The sequence below is a fragment of the Eublepharis macularius genome, chromosome 2, assembly GCF_028583425.1.
Source record: "Eublepharis macularius isolate TG4126 chromosome 2, MPM_Emac_v1.0, whole genome shotgun sequence".
NCBI classification, from domain to species: domain Eukaryota; kingdom Metazoa; phylum Chordata; class Lepidosauria; order Squamata; family Eublepharidae; genus Eublepharis; species Eublepharis macularius.
This window is the reverse complement of record NC_072791.1, coordinates 190,631,837-190,657,896: the sequence shown is the minus strand read 5'-3', so window position 1 is coordinate 190,657,896 and position 26,060 is coordinate 190,631,837. Positions and strand designations below refer to the sequence as shown.

The following is a 26,060-nucleotide window of genomic DNA, read 5'->3' as shown; positions in this document are numbered from 1 at the left end:
GCTACCTCCCATGCCATCCAGCCCACCAGTTACCAGCTTTCTCATAAGCCCTGATAAATCAGAGGCAGGGTTTTTTCTGTGGTGGCCCCTTGCTTGAGCAATGCCCTTTACCTTGAGGTTTGCCTTGCACCTATTTAGGCACCAGACCAAAATGTTTATTTTTACCCAGACTTTTAATTAAGGGGTTGATCATTTTACCACTTCTAGCCTAAGAACTCTTTATGACAACTGGTTTTAAGCTGCTAAATGTTTTCTGCTGTTTTTAATGCTCTGGCTGGCTGGACTTTTAATTGTTTGTTAATAGTTAATGACTCTTTGTTATTTTTTGTAAACCACTTTGAGCATGTTTCTGGACAGATACCATAGAAATTGTCTAAACAAATAATTTGAGATAGACCCCCCCAAAAAACCCCTAAGCAACAATGACAAGAATTAAAGCTTTTCATGACACAGAGAAACACTCTAACTACATAACCACTGGGACAGGGGGGTAAAATTCCCAGGTCCCCTGGGGGGGCTAAACCCATACATAACCCCAACTTCCTCGATGCACTACAACACTCAAGGATCTCTACTAGAAAGACTCATACTGAAGGGGTGCTATGCAACATTATGTTCTGATAGATGTATGTTTTAATGACTTGTTTTGTCCCCTATCAGTGTAGACATCTAAAGTGAGTACCAAGGAAGGGGGAGGTTCTCTGTCTGCTAACCGCCATAAAAGCAGACAGAATAGAATAATCGCGGTTTGTCATTATTCCTGTATGGCAGTGAAAGTAACTGGAATCCCATGGGGGGGGGGAGAAGCAGTCCACTCAGGCTATTATTTTGTTCTTTAAACTGACACCTCCTCTTTTACAGCCATCACATTGCATCATTGCACAGGTTGGACCAGGCCCTGAATAAGTGCAAGATTTAGACTAAATGCTAAGATTCTCCCACCATACCCCAATACAGTCCAAATGCTCCCCTTACGCTGGTGTAGTTGATAGCCAGTGTAACAGATGCGCAACACTGGCGTAAATGTTTCTTCTCATTCTACCGCTGCAACAGAGCTTAGCAGAGATCCTACGCTATGCCTCAGTTGCACCCCTCTGGAATGAGAAAGCCCCTTCCCCGTCCCTGAATCTGACTCTTGGAAGGAACTCCCACTCTCTGCCTTCTCTCAGCCATCAGCAACTATCACAGACAGAGAGCTAGATGTATTGGGTGTTGCACAGTTGCACTCCCAATAAAACACACTTTGATGGATGGTTTTAGTTATGCTTAGTTTGAATAGTCACCATTATCAGAAGAAGGTATCTTTGTTTACCAATATATAACCATAAATTGCTTAATGGCACACTTAAAAAGGAGGCTGACATATAAAAACAGAACAAAACACCACAAAAGTAATTTTACACTCCAGAAGAGGAGTTGCCCCTCCTTTACCCCTAGAATTGTACGTATGCTGGCTGGCTGGATTGCATAGAGATTCACTGTCCCTTAACTACTACTATTCCAGAATTCTATTAGAAGTATTTAATAGCATGTACACTCACTCCCACCCAAAGAAACCCCCATACACAACATAAAAGACAAGCTGGAATTAACCAAAGAGGATTTAAAAATTAAATAATCCATAATCCTCTTGTACTCTATGTTCATATTATATTGAACACTGTGTTCTTACATTCTTGTCTTTGGGTTATTAAACTTTCCCCCCGCAAAAGTACATGGAGGCTTTATGGCAGCACTCTTCTGGAACTCAAATGTCACTCCCAAGATATAAAATAAAACAGCTTTTATTATGAAGGCCAGCCAGATAGCTAATAAACTTATTATTAAAAATGCCTAACCCTTCTTTACACCAAATACTAACTACTTTAAAGATGACAGCCCTTTCTTAGTTTGTTGCATGAGAGAGAGAGAGAGAGAGAGAGAGAGAGAGAGAGAGAGAGAGAGAGAGAGAGAGAGAGAGAGAGAGAGAGCATGTGCACATACGTGCATGCCATCAAGTCTCAGCTGACTTATGGCAACCCCTGCTGATGTTTTCAAGGCAAGAGACATTAAGAGGTGGTTTGCCATTGCCTGCCTCTGCAGTGACTGGGCCTTCCTTGATAGTCTCCCATCCAAATATTAATCAGGGCTGACCCTGTTTGGCTTCCAAGAACTAATGAAACCCATCCAGATCAGGGTTTATATAAGGGGAGATCATTCACAAACAAATATGTAACATTTTCTAATCATTATTGCTAGTAATGTAAAGTTTAATAATCCACAGACATTATTGCTAGTAAAGTAGTGTGAAAAACTCACACGGACGCAGATAGAACATGCTACAGAACCCACTGGAGGACCTATGAAAAGCAGCAAAGAAATGTTATTTTTCGGCAACTATTACATCGGCTAGTTCACGGCCATCCCAATTGTTTAAGATATCCAGAGGCCTCCTAACCCCTAAATCTGAACCTTTACAGTCCCAAGAACAGACAATTAGCTGTGAGGCCTTTGCTAAGTTTTTTGCTGATAAAGTAGCACGAATACGCTCTGATCGAGATGCTAGCTGCAATGCAAGCGAGATAGAAGAAATGATAAATGCACCACCCAGGTTATATCTGAATTGCTTTGAACCAATCACAATGACAGATCTTAACAGGATCCTTGTCCTGGCTGTTAAAATAAAGTAAGGACCACATAAGTGAACCACTGAGGTCTATTGTAAATCAATCACTAACTCGGGGCAGCTTTCCCCGGCAGCTCAAACAGGCTGTTATCCATCCGCTAGACAAAAATGATGTGGCCAATTATCGCCCAGTCTCTAATCTGCCCTTTCTGGGCAAAGTGATTGAGAGAGCAGTAGCTGACCAACTCCCGACCTTCTTGGATAACTCCAGTGTTCTGGACCCTTTCCAGTCAGGTTTCAGACCAGGGCATGGGACAGAGACAGCACTAGTAGCATCACTGGATGATCGCCATCTGAATATAGACTAAGGCCATGCCTTCTTATTGCTTCTATTGGATATATCTGCAGCCTTTGACACAGTAGACCATGCCATCTTGTTGAGGTGTTTAGAAACAGAAGTGGGCATTAAAGGATGTGCCCTGGACTGGTTTAAATCGTTTCTCTTGGAGTGGACTCAAAGGGTGGCCATTGGAGATCAACTATCTCTAGAATGGGAACTATCTTGTGGGGGTCCGCAGGAAGCAATCTTATCTCCCATGTTATTCAACTTCTACGTAAAACCTTTAGGAGAACTCATTCGCAGCTATGGCGTTGGATGTCATCAATATGCAGATGACACCCAACTCTGTATCTCGCTATCCAGGTCCCTGCAGGATGCAGTAGAAATCTTAGATCGCTGCCTGACAGCCGTGGTGAAATGGTTGAAAAACAACAAATTGAAATTGAACCCAGACAAGATGGAAGTGATGCTTGTTGGGAAAGCAGAGATCTTGAAGGTCATTGTACTCCCCACTTTCGATGCAGACTCAGTTAAGAGACTAGGGGTTATACTGGATCCAGCATTATTACTAGAAAAGCAAGTTAAGGCAGCGGCAAAAAATGCTTACTACAACCTCACTCTAGCCTGGAAGATGGTTTCTTATCTTGACACAGCTGACCTGGCCACTTGGATCCATGCTATTGGTAACATCAAGGCTTGACTATTGTAATGCTCTATACATAGGTCTCCCATCTAAGTTAACTAGGAGGCTCCAATTAGTGCAAAATGCTGCAGCTCAACTGTTATCAGCAGGAGCATGAACATCACTCCCATCCTATAGTCGCTCCATTGGCTACCCATCAGTTACCGTGCTCAGTTCAAGGTATTAATTATTACAGACAAAATTCTTCATGGCTTTGGTTTGGCATACTTCTGAGACCGCCTCCCTCCCTATGTTCCTCCACGGCAGCGTCACTCATCTGAACAGGGTCTCCTGCAGGTGCCAGGCTGCACGCAGGTGAAGTCAGCAGCAGCCCGTACACGGGCTTTCTCTGTGATGACCCCTATCCTGTAGAATGACCTGCCTGAGGAAGTCAGAAGAGCCCCCACTCTCCTAGCTTTTTGTAAACGATGCAAAACCGAACTATTCAAAAAGGCTTTTTATTCAAATGGGATGGCTGTATTGTAGGGAACGTGCTTCGCTAATGAGTTAGGGACCACAGACTTCATCACTGTATGGCCTTACATATTATCTGCTGCTTTAAATATGTATTCCTATGTACTACCAGTGCTCCATGTTGTCTAATATTAGTCCTAGAATTGATTATGTTCTGCTTCAGTATTTTTTCTACTCTGTACTGGATTCTTGCTAATACTATGTCTTTTATACTTGTATCTATTTACCCTATTGATACTGTATTGAAATGTACTCGATACTGATTGTACTAATCTCATACTGCGTAATCCGCCTTGAGTCTCAGTGAGAAAAGTAGACTATAATTGACATCAAATGAATGAATGAATGAATGAATGAATAGTACCAGTCTACTTTGATCTGAATTTTTCTATAAACTCCATAAAGGAGAAAAAACTATTAATCCTTGAGCACTGCTAGGCTTCGTACATTATTCTCTAGTGTATATTATTAATTTTAGAATCCACCATAAGAATGCATAACATGGAGAAATATGAGGCAAAGGAGAAGGAAAAGGAGTTAGAAACCATGTTGGACAGAAGGTCCCACCTTGCAATCATATTGCAAGAGTAGTTATATGCCTCCTGGCAAATTTCCAGATAGCATTTCTGTGCCAATAGTTGAAGATATTCTGTATTCTGAAACAGTCTGATATATTCTAAAGTACTTTCCCATTATCAAATCTTAAGAGCATTACTAGTTTAGTAATCCAATCAATTGAAGCAGCAATGTATTATAATAACTGACATAACTATCAACAGAGATTTACCACTATGAGAATTAATTGTAACATTATTTTAAAACATTGTTTTTGAAGGATTAACAGCCCAATCTGGAGGGGTGTAGAAAGTTCACAGGGAGCAGACTAACTGTTACGCCATCGTAACCTGGACTTACACCAGCATAACGCCCCCTACAACAGCACCCAGCTGCAGTGCCATTCACAGCTCTGTTGCCTGCAGCCGCACCCCAACTGGCAGATTCTACCGGTATTTCTGGGGCAACTGGGGAGCATTTACTCTTGGCTGGGTCTTGCCAGCCATGCCCCAGTGGGCTGCAGCTCCCACCCTGCCATCAAAGGGGGCTGCACGCCCCACTCGCTGCACACCAGGCAGCCTCCCCTGGCCAGGCACCCTGGGGCAGGTGCCGTGGCTGCCGAGGTGGATGGTCCCCTGCTTCCTGCTCTCTGGCAGGGAGGAGGCAGTGTCGCTGGGCAATGGAGATTTCAACCTGCCCACTGACTGCACTGTTGCTTGCCCCTTGCACACATGTCTGGGGGGGGGTGGCGCAGCCATTGGCAGGTGCTGGTGGAGTTGTCAAGGATACAGTGGGGTAGATGCTCTGTGCCACGTCTTGTCAGGTTCAGGAGCCAGTGTGCCTCTCCTTCAAAAGTCCATAGGGAGCAGTAGAGGGGTGCCATTGCTACACATATCCAGGCACAGGTTCGGCCCTTTGGATTGTGCTGCCCATCTACCACTCTGAAAAAGCAAATGTTTTTCTACTTCATGGGTTTAATTTTTTTTTTAAGTTTTAAAAAATACTTCTCCTGCCACAGATATGCACCCCAGAAGGGCACCTTACACTGTTTCAATGTGACAGTGCATAACGACTTACCCCCAGCACAGAAACCAAACCCTCCTCACTCGGACACCAAGATGGAGCTCAGAGCAACCATCAGGTAAAAGAGAATGAATGAATGACTTGCGACAACCCAAGGAATTCGGGGGATAAGAGTGAATTTGAACGTAGCTTGCCTCACTCCTAATCCTTCCCAACATAAATTCAACCCTCTAGGCAGGAGATGATATCTGGTTTATATTTGGTTACAGCCTGGTACAGATGACAGCCCCACCCACACACTGATCATACAGTGAGGGATGGCTGGCACAGGTAATCAACCGGTTCTCTGCTGGGGCAACCATGTAGGTGAAGTGGCTGCACAAACTCTACCTCCCCATGATGAACAATGTTTAGAAAGCAGCATCACTGATCATGGGTAGAGGATATACACTTCTGCATGGTCATGCCCTGAAAATGACCAAGCAGTTATACAGGGGCAGGGTGTAAGGCCAGTAGACACATGCCTGCTCTCCCTCCACATGCATTCAGAGAACACATGGGGCTGTCATCTGTACAGGAGCTTAGGTGGATTAAAATTCATCTAAGGTTGCTTCAATTGAAACTCTCCAGAGCTGGGAGCGCTGAAATGAGGCAGTCTGATCAATTGCTTAAGGCAAAGAGACAGACCTAATGTAGTTTTTATATTATTTGTATATGAGTTGCCTCAGTTTTTGAGGGGTGATTCAAGTATGGAACACAGAATACAATATAGACTGGAAATACAACAGGAGTCTTGTTTGTACAAGAATTATTCCTTTTCTAAAATGAAGATTGCACGTGTGACAGGTAAAACACAGATACATGCTCCAGAAATTCAAGAGCTAGTCTGAGCAAAGGTCTGAAAGCCAAGGAGACCTGTAGACTAGAAGAGTTAAGATCTAGCAGGGGAAGGTTGAGAGTTAGAATTTCAGTTCTGAGGGTTGAAGAAAAGGGTTAGTCTAACAGCCGTGTGAAGATCTGAGGAGATTTATCAGATATTTGGTTAAGTTTCTTTGTTTGGGGAATTGAGTGTACAAAGGCATTAGTAGCCATTAGTAGACCAGCAGACACTGCATATCTAAGTTACAACAAAAAGGTGTGTTGATATGTTGTAAACCTGCCTGTAAGGGGTGGTGTCTACCCTCCCCTACCAGAAGTCTGTCACAGCAAGTTTATAACCTATTTGAAAATTACAACAGTAAAAACAGGACACTTTGTATCTATTAAAGCTGCAGTAGGAGGGACACACATGTTGAGACTGGGAGATGATTATGGAATTAAAATTTAAAATTATGGGAGAAGAAATCAAAGACAACATTTTTGTAGGATTCTGAGGGGAATTTTGGAACTCTTTCTGGCAGTAACGTCTCTTACTGAAGTATAGTTAAGCACAACATAACAAAAACAATATTTAACACAGATATTTTCTTTTTACAAACTGACACATTTAAGTATACAGCAACCTCAACATTTATTGTTTTTCACATATTCAACAAAAGAGCTGCTTCACAGTAAAGCTACTTTGTGTCAAAAATTACTGTCTGTGCAACTTCACTGCATTGTTACTTTATTTTGTAATCTGCCTTGAGTCCTTGAAGTGAGAAAGATGGACTAGAATAAATAGTTTACATAATCAAAAAAGCTTTATAGCGTTTACAGATTTTTCTACTTTTTCTCCCAAATCCAACTCCTTACCTTGAAGAGGCTGTTTATATTGTTTAAAGTTGTTGCTTGGCTTCCAAAGAGAAAAATCCATGATTCACATAAGTAGAAGGCACGCACACACAAAAATCATATTTCCATCCTTGCATTCATTTCCCATTAGCATGGGGAAAGGGTGGGTCTATTCACTGATTCAAATTCCACTCAGTGCTAAGGGTGCTTAGAAGAACAGGCTTGCATCATAAATGCAGTCAATCCTAGCATACTGCAACCTCTGAGATAGGATTAGAGAAACACAGTAGATTGAATGCCACTCGCCTTTTCACTGACGCAAGAGGAAGAGATGATTTGACCCAATTTCCTTTCTTGCTAAAGTTCCATCCCCACAATTCCTAGCATGTCTGTGGGAGGAGTGCTTAAATGGGAATTCCTCACATAAAAATGCTGATAGGATCCAACTCAATGTGCCCCCCCTCCCATTCCTACAAAAAATACTGACGGGACTACCTCTTGCCTTTTCTTTATATATTTAAATTTCTTTACATAATCAAAGGATAAATCAGGGCTAAACTAATTCAAGGATGAAGCAAAATTAAGGATTGGTATTTGAGATAAACAGATAAATTCTTATTTGCCGGCTCCCAGCTGATTTCCAAGTACACAAAGTTTTCAAGGAGATACTATATCCCATCTAGGTCCTAAAGCCAATAGGCTGTTTGACCAGAAAAAGACAACAGTGTAACTAAAAAGTTATTGCTGTTCAATATTCATTAAAAATAAGTGATGTCTGATTGCAGCTGCTATCTATTTGCACACATCTAATGTTATATTAAAATCCAGGTCTGCTAACAGAGTCATTAAATGATAGTTAAAAGAACGAACAGGCTTCTTATTCAGATAGGGATGCAGACATTTTCTTCTCAGATCCAAATAGATTACACGGGGGGGGGGGGGGGGGAGAAATGCTCAATAGTTTCTACTGAAGACTTATCACAAATACAAACTCTAAATCCCTTTGATGCCTGTAAATCATCCATGTAAGACAGCAAGTGGAAGTGAATTCATTCTTGCAAGAAAAACAATCTCCAACAATATGGAACCGTAATACTATAAAAATAATATGGGAACTGGTATTGATTGAAGTATGAATATCCAAAATACATGGGCAAACAAACACGCCACTTCCCTTCCTGGAAACTGTGCCATTCTTCTGCCAGAAGGTGGCCACTAACCAAACTATAAGCAGCCATCTTCCCTAAGGCCAGAAGAGAGTCACAATAATAATAATAATAACAACAACAACAACAACAACAACAACAACAACAACAACAACATTCTATTTATATACCACTCTTCAGGACAACCTAACGCCCACTCATAGCAGTTTACAAAGTGTGTTATTATTATCCTCCTGACAATCACCCTGTGAGGTGCGTGGGGCTGGCTTCAAGCGGAGAAGTGGGGAATTAAACCCGGTTCTCCAGATTAGTGTCCTGTCGCTCTTAACAACTACACCAAACTGGTTCTCCAATCCAAATCAAGTATGTTCAACTTATCTATGAGCAAGAGGACCCATCCCGCTTTAAAAGAATCTAATGCCGACAGTGAAAATAGTGATTCCTTACTGTCTAGTTTAATTGCAAGCCAATATTTAACAACCATTAACCAAGCTGTAAGAGAAATTGTCTTTTGCCCGGTTTCCATTAACAAGGAGAATGAAGCGATACATCTAGGACATGCTAAGATCAATCTAATAAAATTTGTCTGGATTGTAACAGGTACTCGGACTACCAATCCACACTGGAATCACATACAAAAACAGTGAGGTTATTTTTGCCCAAAATGCATCCAATGCTGCAGGTACATATTGAACATATTTTTTCACCTGTGTGTGTGTGGGGGGGGGGGGAAATCCACAAAATTGTAGCTGTACTCTTGGCCTTCATAGATAATCTCTTTAGTGTGCAAAGCTCAAGAAAGCGAACTTTGGAATGTAACTCCCAGATATTTATAAGATTGAACTCGTTCCATAATTTGACCTGAGATATTCCAGCATAATAATTTCAGCCTGCAAGATCTAACAAAAACCTTAGATTTCTCAAAATTAATTATCAGGTGTTCATCTGCACAAATTTCTATTAATCAATGCAGTCCCACTCTGGTAACTGATACCAGAGCCATGTTGTCTGCATAGAGAGTGACCAGAATCAGATGAGTCTCCAGCCGTGGGGGGTACAGAGACTGTATATTCAGTCTTGAGGCTAAATCGCTAATGTAAAGATTAAACAAAGTAACAGCAAGGACATAGACTTCTCTTACGCCCCTCCTAACCTCTACAGGACCAGATAAACAGCCATTTACACCATAGAGGACTCTAAACTGTGTATTAGAGTTAATACGACTTAACAAAAAGAGTAACCTAACTGGTGTATTTGTCCCGCACAGCTGCTCCCGGAGTCTATCCAATGGACCATATCAAATGCATATTTTAGGTCAAAGAAAGCTACATATAACCTTCCCTGCTTAGTTCTAGTGTATTTTTCAGCCATGTGTGCAAGGGCCACACAACGATCAGTTGTTGACAAACCCCTCCAAAATCCAGCTTGTTCTATTCCCAGCAGATGTTCCTAGTCCATCCAAATTTTCAACTTAGTGAGAAAGCAGCTTGCATAAAGTTTGCCAAAAGATGACAGCATGCTTATAGGTCTATAATACTTCAGGTTGAGTTTATCACTTTTTTGTATATAGGAACCACTATAGCCTCCTGCAAGGTCTCAGGAAAATGTCCAGAATAATCAATAATCTGAAATGAGTGTGTTAAAATTGAAGACCACCAAGTGGCAAAATCCTTGATTAAATCAGGTGGTATCCAATCAGTCCTTGCTGCCTTTAAACCAGCAATAAGGTTCAAGATGTGAACTTCCTTATCTGGAGACCAAGTAACATTTTTATCCTTACAATCCAGTGTAGCCTTGATAGCTGGCGCTAGAGAAGAAGCATCAGCTACGTATAAAGTCGTAGTGTTCCACCCACTTTTTACAGGGGATACGATTACCTTTATTATGGTGTTGTTGTTGTTTTAGCTAATAACCTGTTAACAATCCTCCAAAAGGCTCTTATATCCTTACTGGTGGATACCTCTATCAGATCAGCCCAAGATTGTTGGATGCCATTATACTTCTTGTCAGGGCTTTTTTTCAGCAGGAATGGGGAGAATGGAGTTCCAGAACCTCTTGAAAATGGTCACATGGCTGGTGGCAATCTCAACTCCCCTCTGTCTGGAGATCAGGGGGCGGGGCCACCAGCCATGTGACCATTTTCTCCGAGGGCAACCCACTGAGTTCCACCACCTCTTTCCCCAGAAAAAAAGCCCTGCTTCTTGTGCCTAAGAAGGACCCTATACCTACACTTAGACTTAAGTATATAATTTACATAGCAACATTATTAGATTTCTTAAATTTGTACTAATCCTTCTTGACTTGTCTCCTGCTAGTTTTACACTCAACAGCAAACCAATGTTTCAAGCAGATAGACCTTTATAGTAGGAGTATCCCTTTGCTCCTTAATATTCCATTGCAGTTCAAGCCAGCTGAGGTCATTGCTACCACATACACAAAATCCAATTTTATACTTGGCGTTAAATAGTCCAGAAAGGCTAAACATCAAAATTACTGATGCAGAAACACACACGCTTTGTGGGAATTTGGCAGGGAAGATGTTAAGGACTAGCCCAACTGCATTAAGAGAATTTTAGCAGGCATCCGTACAGCATTCTGTCCTTGGCTATTGGATGAAGGGGCGCATCTTGTAGCAGTTGGTTCACACTAGCTATGCTCAAGATTATCCTGATTGTTTTAATATGCACCTTTTACTTTTTAAGTGTTAGTGTACAGAGAGATCAGGAATGCAGTCTGCTTTACAGGTTATACGTTTTACATTACTTTAGTGTACAAGGAAAGAAAGGTTACAGTAAAGACTGAAGTAATGTATACATTTTAAAGTAAGTATAAAATACCAGCAGAGGGAGCTATTTCAATATTTATTTGAACATACATAAAAGCAACAAGGCCTGCTAAGAATAAAAGCAGTTCTAAAACATATTCCTTATAAACAGAAACCACATCCTTTCAAAAGACAATTGTTCTGTTCTCTTTACTGCAAGCAATACTATAATTAGATACAGTAAATGAGAACAATAATGGGCAAGCATCCTAAATCAAGAACAGATTAATAAACTAGAGGATGGTAAAATGCCTACACCAAAAGGAAAACAGCCTCCACTTTATTATTGCGCAGTGCGCAGCTCCCACTGAAATATGTTTTCATAGCTACAGGAATAGGGGAAACTCAAATTTTGAGGTCACCTTTCCTTCGGCTAGAGTAAAAGTTAATCATCACTAGCATTTCTCAAGGACAGAGATAAACACACCACATTAATATATAAAAGAACAGCATCTATTATACTTTCATGAGCTTAACAACAAAATACAACTCCAGGGAAGGGGAAAATCTTCACAAATGAAAATTCTAAAAGGATTACAGAGCTAACGTTAAGGAGCTCAGTTGTACTGATTTTTTCAAAGTCATTCATTGTGCTCCTACCCTAAAAGTAATTAGCTTATTTTATTTGGACTAATGAGAAAGATTCACCAAAAGAGTGACAATAAAACCAACTACTGCCCTCCAAAAGAAAACCTTGACTATTTCAGGAATGTATAATGAAGAAAGACGCACACACTTACTAACCAGAATCAGCCCCCAGCCTGAACTCAAAGAAATTATCAACATAAAAATAAGACTCATACAAGAGGAAAGAGAAAATAAATGTAATTCCAACCGATTCCAATGCAAGCCTTAAGAACCTGCTCAAAATCACTATGCAAATGAAGTTAATGGCACTCAAGTGCTTGAGTCTGGCTGGTTCATACCTAAAATGATTAATTCATTGTAAGTAAGCCTCATTATACAGACCTGAGTGGAATCCTGAGCAGACCAGATTAGGATTGTTCTCCTAGTAACCCATTAAACCTTACTGAAACATTTTAAAACAGTTTAAAAAGGCAGAGCCAGAGATCACTCCTCAGAGGGCTTGTTAATTTCATTTCCACCTCCCTGAAGGGAAGGTGAAATTGACAGAGCCTTTGGGGAGGTACCCTCTGTCAATTTCACCTCTCTTTAAACTAAGACTCTGTCAATTTCACCTATCTACAGGAGGGTAGTTTAAAAAGATAGCGCCAGCAGAGATCGGTCCTCAGAGGGTTTGTTAAGTTCATCTTCGCCTCCCCAAAGGCTCTGAGGAGCGATCTCCAGCTCTGTCTTTTCAAACTATGCTTCCCAGCGAACACTGCGTCTCTCTACACTTGACCAACCTCATGTAAGATGTCTCATGTAGAGAGAGACTTAGCCTAAGAGTATGTTTTCAGCACAGGATGAGTTCTGGAAAAAAAAATTCTGGGCATGCGCAGAATGCTTTCATTCTCCTTTCTTCCTACACACATTAATCATTCGATAGCATATAGCATATTTAAAGATGATTTAAAGATGCAAAAGAAGCAGTGGGATTTACTGAATAATATTTTTAAACCCCTCTGTAAAAATGAGTTAAAGATTAACTACATACTCTGTATTTTTTATAAGAATAAAATAAGAGTCATGCAGAATCACACCAGGGATTTCTCTAGTCTAGTGTCCTATTTCTCATGCTGGCCAGCCAGATGCTTCTGGGAATAAAGCCAGTTGTTTCCAAAAATCGGCATTCAAGAGTGTACTGCCCCTGAACATAGAGGTTCTATTAGATTATCATAGCTAACACAAACTGGAGTCACATAGTTAAGCTAGAGTACTGTTTGCTTTGATATAAACTGGAACGAAGACATCCACTATTACTCACAACTCAGTTAAGGGTGGAAGGAGGAGAGTCACCCTTTGATAGATTCTTGTGAAATATTAACATGATGCCCCCTCCCTTTTCTGTTCATAATCTGAACAGAGGTTTTCTGTTCTACTGTAAAGTATGTTTTCTGCCCCCAGCTACCCAGCCTGGGAAGAGATGAGAAGGAATGAGGTTGGAAAGAAAAGGGGGGAAACATAGAAAAATTAAAAAGTGAATAGAGAGGAATGAACCACTCCAAAAAAGTGTGCAACACAAGGGGGGAAGCACGCAACTACCAATATACCAATAAATAATCTATTAGCAAATACATCAATACAATACTTACAAGAAATGTAAATACATAAGATTACGCTGCAATGTATCTTCATAAGAAAGTGTAAACAATTGTGACCTTGATAACAATGTGTAAAGGAGACCAAAAGACTGGATGACAAATTAATAGCCTGTGGCTGAAAGTCCAAAAAGAAATACATGTATATAAGACATTTCGACTACATTTTCCTCAGATACGTCAATTTATCTATCCTCATACATGTGGAATGCATTTCAGTTTTAGTTCTTGTTTTGAGCCGCTGTTGAGGTTCAAAGTTGAGAATAATCAGTTTTCCCAGCTAGTTCAGTGAAAAGTCACGGCTGTTGCATTGCACACTTTTTTGTGGCTGGTTTGCTTCAGTTGTAGAAAAGAATGAAGACATAACAGGATAGATGATGGACTTAGCAACATCCTATTTCCCTTCAACTCAGTACATGGAGAGCTTTCTAACTTTGCAGTACATGGAGAGCTTTCTAAAAAATCACTGGCTGCAAAACACAGGGAGCAAGCCCCATCCACCAGGAATTCAGAGTCAGTCTAACTGCTCTGCTGTACCCCTAGTGGACGTGAACAGAACTGCATGAAAAGTAAAGAAAGCATTCACTGAAAGCAACATGATTCCAGCTTTAGGGGCCCTCAAGAGTTGACGGGCCCTGAGAATTTTGTCCCTCTCTGCTGGTGGCTCTGCCAGGCAGAAAAAATAAACCTGTTCCCCCTGCTTCCTTTTTCCAGATCATAACTACGTAGCTTGGAAACCATCTCATTGTCTGTTCACTTCTTTCTTTCCATTTTTCTGCACATCCCTAACCCCTCCCCAAAACCCATATTAAAGACGAAATTGAGAAGAATTCTTACTTTATATACCAGTTGTGTAGAAAGAAAGGGTTATCTCCCTATCATGAAACTGTACCAGAGTTTGGTTTTTCAAGTCTTTGCTGTGGGTCCCTGAGGAAAATCTGAGCTAATATGGGGGAGAAGATTTGTGCGGATTCCCTCCTCCTGGCTCTCTGAAGTGGGAAGGCAGGCTATAGAAGTTTTCAATAAATAAAAAGTACATACAATCAGAATTCAGTTCCATATGTGAGATGCTATTCTGTAGAGATCTTGCCAGATAAACTGGCAAAGTTCAGAAACTGCAACTTTTCTAGGACTATAAAATTAACTACAGGCACATAAACAGTCCCTAATTTCCTAAAAGACTTTTAACATATGGAATCCTTTGAGATGGAGGAATTAGAAGGAGTTATTTGCAGGAACAGGAACTGAAATGCTCTGCCTCTTATGTGGGTGGATTTCCCTCATTCTGCTTGATTGCAACATTGACCAGTGCTCAAATAAAAGCAAAAAAAAAATTCCCTCTCATCTTACACTTGTGGGATGAAAGGAAGTGTGAGCACAATGTCTTCCAAGCGAACAAATGGCCTATATTTTACAATCCTGCCTGGAACTTTGCTAGCCCCTTTTAAGAGAAGCAAGTTATAAAAAGAATACTGTAATATTTTCTGAGGATTATCCACATATTTTAAGAGCTCTGTTCCTCTTCCATAGCTTAGGTGCATACTTCATAATACTGACCTCTTTAGTATGATTAAGAAGTCAAGTACATATTTTGAGCACACCTAATGCACTCCATTTTTTTCCCCATCAGCCTTAACAATACATGCTACATTTTCACATGATTAGCATTATCTAGATTCCCTCCGCAATAAGATTCTCAAACCCCATTCATTCCTCAGTTTTAAAATACACATACAAGGTGAATGCTGGGTTTGAATTATAAAAGTATGCTCATATGTCTATATGAATACAAATGTAGAAAAACAGATAAGGCCAGTATCATGACCCAATGAACAAAGGAATAAAGGGGGGAATCTTCAAGCATTATCTGTCTTTTTATAAAACAGAAGTATACAATACAATTAAGAGAAGAGACCTTTTTAAAGAAAAAATCTTGTTTCTGATCATGAAGACTAAAAGTTATTTCATATCACATTAGAACAGAACTAAAATTAAGATCCCAAAGAGCTATCTGCATGTACACACATGTATGTACACCCAATGATAATATGGTCCTAGGTTTCTTGATACTGCCAACTGGGATCGGATTTCATCATGACTGGATTCTTGTTGACAATGACATATTTTCAGAAGGCCAGCATGCATTGTTCCTAAACCACAGTGGCATATAGGTATTAAATAGAGTTAGCTCCTTTCATCTTAGACAGGGCCACTTTTATGCACCAAAACTATGTGGTTTAATGTTTTTAATTCAGGAGATATTTTAAACAGATGTTGAAGTACTCTGTGGAGAAGCACAGCAAAGGGAAATATGAGCCTACAAATGGGAAATGGGAATATGTAAAGAACTACAGGGTGGATAGGATGGAGGTGGGGGCCAGAAGGTGGGAAATAAGTACTTGCTGCTCTCCCTCTTGCCTTCCCCATTTGTCATTCTTGCTACTCTTCTGTTTCAACACACACCCTTTCTACTCCTCCTCTTTCCCCACTTTCCACATCATCTTCTTCCTGTCCTCCCTCCATCTTGTGTTTACCTCCAGATCCCCTGTTCAACACCTCTACTTGGTTTTACTACCTTGCACTCCTCTCCCCTGCCCCCAGCCACAATTGTACTGCTATCTGCAACTTTTTCTTTAAGAAAGGGAGAATTTACAAATACCAATCTATGACTAAACAAGTATGTACATATCTTGATGGTCACCCAGGCAACATGTAGATACAGAATCAATTAACTTATTACCAATCACACAGTGTGCATAAACAAAATACCAGTAGCAAATGCCTGAAGCAACTACCGTTCACAGTTTGCATCCAACTGCATATACAAAACAAGCAAATAAAATGCATATATTAAAGCATGCTTGAATTTTTAACAGGGAAAAGACTACTGACAAACTTCTTTTGTAAATGAGTATTTTTTACTCTGGGGACTGAAAAGTTAACTTTTCATACTTTCCTTATGCATCCAATTAAAAACAGTTGTAAGGAGACCCGTTAAGAACTATAGACGTAAAATGTTCTGAAATGAATTTTGATTGTCTGTATTATCAGCATCACTGCTAAATATTATTATTGATTATTATATATTTATTCATTGTTCTTCCCCTATATCCAGTCTCAACTGTTTTTAAATTGATTTGCAAATGGTTTTATATGTACTGGTCACAGACTGTAATACTAAACTTGACTTGATGATGATGATGATGTATGTTGGTAAATATTATCATGCTAAGAAAACATGCTGATTTTATCTCTAAGACTATTCACAAACAATAAGAGCAGAGATCATGTTAGAACAAGGAGATTCTGCATTGTTTTTACACTCCCTCCCCACTTCTATCATGACATTTAAAAAAATATTTTCTTTTTTGAAAAGAAAACTTCTTTACGGTCTGGAGCTAGCTTAAGTGGGTCACTTGTCAAAAGTTAAGATAAATAAGAAGCCGAGGCTACTATACACATGAAGGATTGTGCAGTCCTGTTAAACAATGCCAACCAATTAACAGCTGGAAACCTGAGAATTTCTTGGAAATCCCAAGGATTTTTTTTCAACACACTGGAGATAATTTCAAGAGTCAAATAAGGCCAATGAAGCTAGCTGATGTACTTAGCAGAAGCTTGACTCGCTTTAGAAAAGGTAAATTTTTAAGCATCCTTGCTAATATCACTGAAAAGGAGATACTTGAACTGGGATTATACAACAGGCAGCATAAGGTAGAGTTGACTAAAAGTGAGCACTTGCCAAGAGTTTTATGAAACACTGAAGCCCAAAAGGCAAAATAATGTTTTTAAATCTAAATATTCAGGATATATTATGATCAGTGTGTCACAAGAGCACTCGCCAGCTCACCAAGGGCAATGACGACCATTATCTCGGCAACTGCATGAGAAGTCAAAGGAATTTTCTGTGTGTTTAAGAGCTTTGCAGTAAAGAGACTTGCAACTGACTTTTACTTTCATTTTCAGCCCAGACTATCAAAAACAGCTGTCTTTGCCTGTTCTTTCTGCTTCCTTTTCCTCAGCCAGAGAAAGAGCACCCCCCCACACACAGCATCTAGAACCCATTTTTGCTCCTGCTTTTAGCTATCTAGGCAGGCAATAATAGGGAGATATTTTAAAAAACAAACAAATCAGATTTGCTACTGATTTCTTTTTAAAAAAATGCTTTTCCAAACACGCCCAATGTTCAAATGCTCAAGTACAAGTACCGCAATAGGGAGAAAATCAGTATGACAGCGACTGAATGACTTAGAATAAAACCATTGTCTGACAAACACCACTGATTTGGGAGGTGCTTTGCTAACTAAGTACCACGTTATCCTTTTAAACTCAAGAATGGAGAAAGTTTTTTAAAACTACCTGGAGATTTTTTGCTTGCTCTCGATTGCATCAAGTAAGCATGACGAGGCAGCAAAGGAGACGATGGCAAAGACATAGAGACTCCTTTGGTCAGATTCATTCTGTAAGCATCTTCAGACACAGGCTGCACACCACCAGGAATGTCTGTATTGTGGCCAGACGTAGCAATTATCTGTAGTGCACTTTCTGAACATGAGTCACCTATTAGAAATAAAAAACAAATGGTTACAAGGTGAATACTTAAACATCAATTCCTGCAATGCTAACCAAGACTATACAAGAATTCACCTTGCATCAAGTATTCCTACGTTAGAAAAAAAAGGAGCTTCACTAATAATCTGTTCCCAGAACCACCTCATCTACTAGGCACAGCTAGGCAATCGCCTAGGGTGCAAGAAATGAAAGGGTGCCTATTAGCCCTGTTGCCGCTCCACCTTGCAAGCAGCATTGGGGTCTACTGCAACAAGTGGGAGAAGGGGTGGTCTTAGTGGTTCTGGGGCCTTTGACAAAATTATGGAACCCCTGAATCACGGCTGCCATCCCACTGTTCCTACCTTTTGCCACCAGGGACCATATGCAAGGGATAGTCCTCGCCTCATGTGAAGTGGGCAGGAGCTGTTGCTGCCACCAGAAGCCAGGTGCCTTAGCTCCACCCAGGTGGGTGTGAACAGGTATGAATGGCTGTCCCCCTCTCTCAGGGGGCCAGGGCCAAATGCAGCTGCCTCTGTTGACCTGCCTCTGCCTCAGTTTGTACTGGATTAACACGCTCCTGTCGGGGAGGTTCCTTGGTGGATCCTCTTCTTTCTTCCCTGTCCCACAATGTGGGGGTTGAGGAAGGCAGGTGGTGTCTTCCTGCCTCCTCATGCCACAGAGAAAGGGGGGGGGGACACATTTCTTGCTTTCCACCACCCCACAGTGCAGGGGTGTGGCTTCCCTGCCCTACCTTAGGACACTCAAAATCCTTGGGCAAGCACTGTCTCATCTCTTATATAAATGAACCACAAACAAAACAGGAAGAACGGATGAACAAAACCAATGTCCAATTATAACTTTATTAAGAAAAGTGTTGCTCTGTACTGGAATCTGGTTGCCGTGCCACACGGTAAGTGTATTAATTGCATAATGCTTTAGGATCTTTCACAGACTTCAAAAGTTGTTTCTGTGAGCATTACGCCAGATATAGCCTTGGAGGAAAAAAGGAAATGAGATTCCAGTCCAAGGAACCCACTTGAAAATGGGATATAAATCTAAAAAATACAGATCAAATAAAATACAGACTCTTATGTAGACATAAGGGACTCGTTAAGACACAACAAGTGGTTAAAACCAAGGAGAAGAGTGTGAAGTGTTTTGTGCGGGTGATTCAAACACAAGAATCCTCCAGTATATATTATGTATGCAGAAGTGTATTTTCAGCACTTCCCCTTGCCTCACCAACAAGATCATTGTTTGGATGCTTCTGCTGGCAGAAATGGAGTATCATCCCAGAATACCTACCAAAATGAAACTTTTGGTAGAACAGGTAGAGTCAGGGGTCTGCAGCAGGAGGGAGAAATAAGCAAAAACGCCCTCCTTTTCCTATGGTTAATGCTTTCCAGTGCATCCAACCCTATGACAATAGCTGAGAGTTCTGCTGTAAGCTCTCTAGAGAAAGTATGCTAGATAGTGGCAGCTTCGGAATGCATGGATGAAATTATGTGATCAAACTATTTGGGGGTAAGATTATACAGCCCTCTTTAGAGGATAACTTATACACTTGGTCCCGCTTCTTTAAGTTTCCTGTTAGTGATAGCCAGGATATACCAATTTATCAACTGAGCATTTCTGTGTGTGCAGACAGTGATAAATCAGATGAACAAATACAGGTAGATAGGCGTTGCCAGAAACTGACAGCAAAGATGTGTAGTATCCTATAGGATTCTCTTTATTAGTTCTTCTAAAGACTTTGGTCACTTTGGGTGACAGATATATTCTACATGGCTAATCTAGGTGGTATTGGTTTTCTTTCCCCTTCTTCCCCTTCGCCCTGAGCCTGCGAAAGCAGGGAGGGCGGAATATAAATATAATAAATTAAATTAAATTAAAATTAAATTAAATTCATTCTAGAAGACATAGGTATCAGCAGCTGGATAAGCAACAAGTTTTTGGTGCTGCAGCGTATCTATGTACAATATTATTACATTTGCATACTAGCTTGTCCAGTTATAAAGAGAGAAGGATCCTATATCACTCATTCTGTACTAGTACATGCATTAAAACACACAAATTGCTCAACTGTGAGTAATCAAACAGGAGTAATCCGAGAGATCTTACACAGCCTTTTCTCAACTTTTCCCGTCTGAAGTACAAATCCCCTACCCTTCCCAGGCCAGCTGTAACCAGAATTAAATGTTACACCGAGGATAAAGCCAATCACATTTCTCTCTTAGTTAGGATTTGATAACTGAATTTAAAGCTGATCATGAAAGCAGCATCATGGTGAAGAGAACCAAGAATGCTACTTGTGAACCAGCCCAACTCTGTCCTTCCACAACTGCAGTTAAGAACAAATCTTATGTCTAAAATAGGCCCAATATGAACTGTAACCACAGCTGTGAATAAATTTCATCTTGTCTTGCAAAATCTCTCCACATCATTACTTCCTGGCTTATAAAGACAGTATCTTCTTCCAGTCTTACTAATAAAGAACAGCCATGCAGTGGTCAACGAGGTCTGTAAATAAATACCTTCTGTCAAAATATGGCTTGGTAAGATGTATTTTTATAGAATACGTATTACAGTAGTATGCTAAACTACTACAGATAACAGCAAAGAGCACCTACGACCTGCTGCTCCAATTCAGATCTCATCTCAACAAGGAAGGAGCAATGCACTGTTTCCTGGCCTCACAATGCCCTCCACAATATGGGGCTACTGTAAGGTTGCCAGGTCCCTCTCCCCTCCTGCTGGGCACCTTGTGTCGGGCACAAGGTTGCTCCGGGAGACTGACACAGTGGAGTCGCTTCTGGAAGTGACGTCACTGCGCCAGCAACACAAGCACTCGCATACTCCGCACAGGGCTGATTCGGCCCATTTGGGGCCCAAATCAGTCCCACAGGAATGCTTATGTGGCCAGCACAACAACATCACTTCTGGAAGTGACATCACCACACCCTCAGGGAGCGTGCGCATGGCATGGGTTCCTCGGTGCCTGCCAGTGGCAGGCAACCTCTGGGGGGGCTTGCTACCTCCCACCGATCCACCCAGGGGCAAATCCCTGGTGTTCTTTCCCCGGTATCCTGGGAACCCTAGACAACTGTGCTAAACAAACAATACATACAGAATGCTGAACATAGATGTAAGCTGCTATGTAAAAAATGCAGAGTTGTCATAAAAGTACTACTAAGTGTGCATGGATCACAACTGCATTCTTAAAACAAGCACTAACTCACACAGTTAAAAGGCACTGAAACAGACAGACCATCTCTTGCTAATTAGCAATTCGTATCTAGATTGTTTACTTCCTTTTATATAAATATAGTCGACTGCATCCATTTTTTCCACTCCTTGGCGACTTGCCAGGGGCTTTCCTGAAACAACTGTTTCCACATGTCTGGATCCTACTGAGCTGTCAGGAGGTCTTCAAAACAAGAGTAAGGATCTAAACATGAACTCTTTCTTGCACTTCTCTAAGAACAAGTCGAGGTAAATACACACAAGCTGATGAAGCATTTTAAGTTTCAGAAAATATACCATTTGGTTGAATATTTTTTAAGTATTTAGCCATTTTAACTTCTCATTCTTTCACAGAGGTCTGCCATCTAAGGAACTGACTCAATCTACACTACTTCGTTTCAGCCATAGTTTACTGCCAGGAACCCCTGAACTATTCACCAGGTCACTAATTTATGTGGATGTTCCAAGATGCTTTTTATAGGTCTCCTCTGCTCTGTAACCCTCTTCTACTTCCATATAGTTTCTAACCTCAGTTTTGCTTGGTCCCATCTGAAACACCAGTCCTAAAAGTAAATTGTAATGTTTTACATGTAATATATTTAATGTGGATTTTATTTGTGCTAGCTACTGTGGGGATTTTTTTTAGGAATTGTTACTGTGATTTTAAATGCAGGCTTCTGAGGGAAGGGGGGGGGCTTGATGGGTTAATGGAATCTACTAAAGTTTTTAGTCAGACAGCTGTATGTTTACCTTTTTCCCGATGGGGGCGGGGCCTCCCTAATCCCAGCCTCCGCCCTCCCACCATCTCACCTGGCTGGCAGGGAAGAAAGGTGCAGGAACAGGCCAAGAACCCCCTGGAATGCACTCCGACATATTCCAGAACACTTCTGGATTGTGCCAGGAATGATGTTATTCCCAGTGTGATGCAGAAGCACGGGGTCGCGCTGGGGCCAATTTGATAAAAATCAGCTCCAAATGCTAGAATAGGGGTTGATGTCTATCAAATCGGTCCCTGGCACAACCCTTTGCTTCTGCATCACACCAGGAATAACATCATTCGCAATACATAAGCGAGGTAACACTCATGAGATGAGTGCTCCTGTTCTGCCCCCACGGCGATCCCGTTCCCTGCTTTGAGCCTCAGGGGGCCTGGCAACCCTAGACAGCGGAGATAAGAGGTTTTCAGTCAGTCTTTGGACATCTAAGAGAAAGGGTTCTGCTGAAATCTCGCAAAATGTGCGGAAATCTCAAAGAAATATTTCAGTCAAATTCAGTTAATCCATGCAGAATTCTGAGAAATTCTGTCGAAGTTAGGCAAACAGTGTGCGCGCCTGGGTCACTCTGAGTATATCTGAGAGAGAGATTATTCTATCTAGGTCAGTCAAGCTGTAAGGAAAGGCCTGAGTGAATCTATTCCTGTGAGGATGAGAAGAGAAATTATTCTCTTAGTGAAGATCTGTGTGAAAAATTAGTCTGTGTGACTGAGTCTTTGAATATACTTTTAGGAAGATACAATTATTTTTGATACCACCATGCTTAAGAATTATTCCGAAACTAATAAGCCTATCAAAACTCTGCAAACATCACACTTACATACTTATAAATAAATTCTACTTCTAAGAAAAAAATCCTTTTTTCAATCACACAAACAGAACAGGGAAGGCATTCTCGAGGTAAAAACCTGACGCTCTTGTGTGAGGGGAAATACAACAAATGTTGGCTGTGACTTGAGCCCTCCTGAGGTATAAATTTAAGGTAAAATAAGGAGCAGCTCAATTGAAGGTCCAAAGACAAAAAAAAGTGGGGGATAAAAAGAGGGGGAGCACTACACGTATGATAAATAATAAGCCCCATTATCTGCATGAACAAAGGCTTATCAGCTCTGTTGGCAACATAACAGAAAGTAATTAGTACAGGTAAAAAACTATCCATTATAGACTCTCCCAAACTTCCAATATCTGGTAGTTTATTGTGCTAAAATGCATTTTATAAAACATGTATCTGTGAATGACACAAAATATACATTATTAGAATGGAAAGTGAACAACATGGGAAAAAATAAGTATTTTATTATGCAGCTAATTTTAATTGAAATATTGTTTTTGAAGAAACTTAATGGACCGGAGCAGTCCAAGGCTAAATCACAACAGGTGCTTCACATGCACAAAATGAAATGGATGAAATTATAATTTGGTAGAAATTGTGGTGTCTCAAAAGTGAAGTCATTACTGTTACTTTGTGTTATTACCAACAGCCCAAAATCCTATGCTTGGATCCAAGTGGACATTGCAATACTTCTGCTTGCACTACTGCAAGTTTATGTTTATTCAGTGATGATGTCATAAGAACACAAGCACAGCTTTGCTGAATCAGTCTAAATTTTGGTTGTGTCCAAAAGTTGGTGAGCCAGTTGCCATTAAAAGGAAGACCTCCAGTGGGGAACGGTAAACTGGATTGGAGCCATGGTGCTGGAGGAAACAGGGCTTAATTTTTTCCTCCCGTCAAAATAACTTCCGTGAAGCTGTGGGGAGGACATGGAGGACGGAGGACAACCAGAACAGCTGTGTTTTCTTTACATCATGACTCTCAGCAGCTTGAAAAGCAGCTTGAGAACAAGACTCCTGCTTGATCAGATTGCTGGTCCATTTAATTCAGCATCTAGTCTCATACAGTAGCCAACCAGATACTCAGAATAGCCAACAACAGAGCCTTAGAGGCGGAGGCCTTCTCCTGATGTTGCATCCCAGCACTAGTAATTCAGTGGTATTGCCACATAATGTGCGGGTTCCCGTTAACTGCCTCCACACATGGCCCTGCTTTGTCATCCCCCTCTCACTCAAAAGTTCTATAGTGTTCCTACCAATAATACCCTAAAGTGTTTATACCATCATCCCTTTGGATGTTGTCCCAAGCTGGATGCTCTCCAGCTCCTGTCAGCTTTCCCCTTGGGATTACCTTAAAAACCGCTCTGCTACCTTTTTGATATTAAGCATCAGTCTTGTGGTTCCCTTTTGGCTCAAATGAACCCTTTTGCACAGGTTTGGCTCGTCCCTCAAAATTCCACAGCACTTAACAAATCTAAACCCTTACTTTTAGACCACTTTTTCATCCACATGTTGAGACGCCTCTTCTGTGCCTGTCTAGCTGGCCTTGCACATGGAACCTGCAGCAATTCTGAGAATGCTACCTTTGAGGTCTTGACCTTTAACTTTCTGCCTAACTTTTTCGTCCAGGACCACAGGACTACAATTCCCCTTGTCACTAGTACCAAGATGCACCACCACTGACTCCTCCTCACCACTACCAACGTATCTAGAAAGTGTGTAATGTCTGCAACCCTTGCAAGCCACCATCCAGTCCAAATGCCCACCACAGACTCCACGTTCTATATTTCAAAAGCCCCTCCCCCCAACCCAGAGAGATATCCTTGGTACAAGCACAACACTCACAATTTCCACCCAAGGGGCAGATAATCATACACATGGCACTTCCTGCAGGATACCAGATAGCCCTCACTCCCCTGGTGGCTTTCTAACTTCATAACTGGTTTGGTTGTTCAGAGTTGAAATAGGCTGTGTGTGCATGTGGAAACATTTCCATAGCAGGAAGGATAACATGGTACACTGCCCTCCTTGCGGATGGAACTTGTATGTTTTCTTTTTTGTTTCCACTCTGATTTCATGGGTGCCCTCCTTTCCCCCCTCAAACTCTCTCACTGAGTTCAGTGAGGGAAAAATGGTTAAGCGCACTGCCCCCTTTCACAGTGCTGCAGCCCTGATCCAATTCATGGACCCTGTGGTTGCTCTGAAGGGTAATTTGTTCTCTGTCAGCCTAATGAACCTCATGAGGCCACTGTGAGGCTAAACAGCTGCTCTGACCTCCTTTTGGGGAAAGGGTAGAATGTAAGCATAAATGAACAAAAACTGTTTTGTTGGTCCAAGAAGTTCATTTTTACTGTAAAAAAAAAAAAGAATGCTTTTATTTCTTCCTTAACTCTACTCCCCACCGTAGGGACTTTCAGCCATCAAATCGCTAGTTTTGTGGGAAGGAGCTGTACCGCAAAGGCTGAGCTCAGTGGTGGTCCTAGCTCCAACCTCTAAGCAATTCTCGGTTCAGAATATCACAGTCCTTCATCAGATGCTCTAAAAAGCTCAGAGTCTCAACACACAGGGAAAAGGTGAATAAATGCTATTAGTAGGAGGGAAATCAGTGCTGAACACTAAAGCACCCATGTTTGCACAGCTTTCAAGCTAAAGGTTCATCTTGAGAAAACCTTGGTAACAAGGTCAATTTCAGATTATGTATAACCATATTAGCATATTGCTTGCTTGCCTCAAAGACAGAAATCTTAACATGGGATTATTTACTGTGCACGTGAAACACTTTAATCTGAGAAAAGAAACAAATTTTAAGCATCTGTGAATTGTTTTGAAAAAACACTGTGGGTACAAACAGAAGTATCTCTTGCAGTTCACAGACTTTTAACTAAGAGTAAAGTGTCAACAGTAGCAAAAAAATACCCTGGATTACTTTATTTAGGCAAACAGTGCTGGCATTTTCTGCATATTTTGCAATTTTTCACTGTGACTGGAATGCAATTTAAATTCTCACACACCGTGCTAAAAATAGAGGATCATCTCCTTATAAACTGGAGTCAGAGAT

General features: G+C 41.0%; 1 protein-coding gene across 1 annotated transcript in view; it reads right to left on the bottom strand.

Annotated features, from left to right (window-relative positions):
- The window catches only part of TANC1 (tetratricopeptide repeat, ankyrin repeat and coiled-coil containing 1), a 201,141-nt gene that overhangs the window by 86,538 nt on the left and 88,543 nt on the right, over positions 1 to 26,060 (bottom strand). The window contains exon 3 of the mRNA XM_054970196.1: positions 17,964 to 18,164. Within this exon, the coding sequence (XP_054826171.1) occupies positions 17,964 to 18,164 (201 nt within the window). The remainder of the gene's footprint in view (positions 1 to 17,963; positions 18,165 to 26,060) is intronic.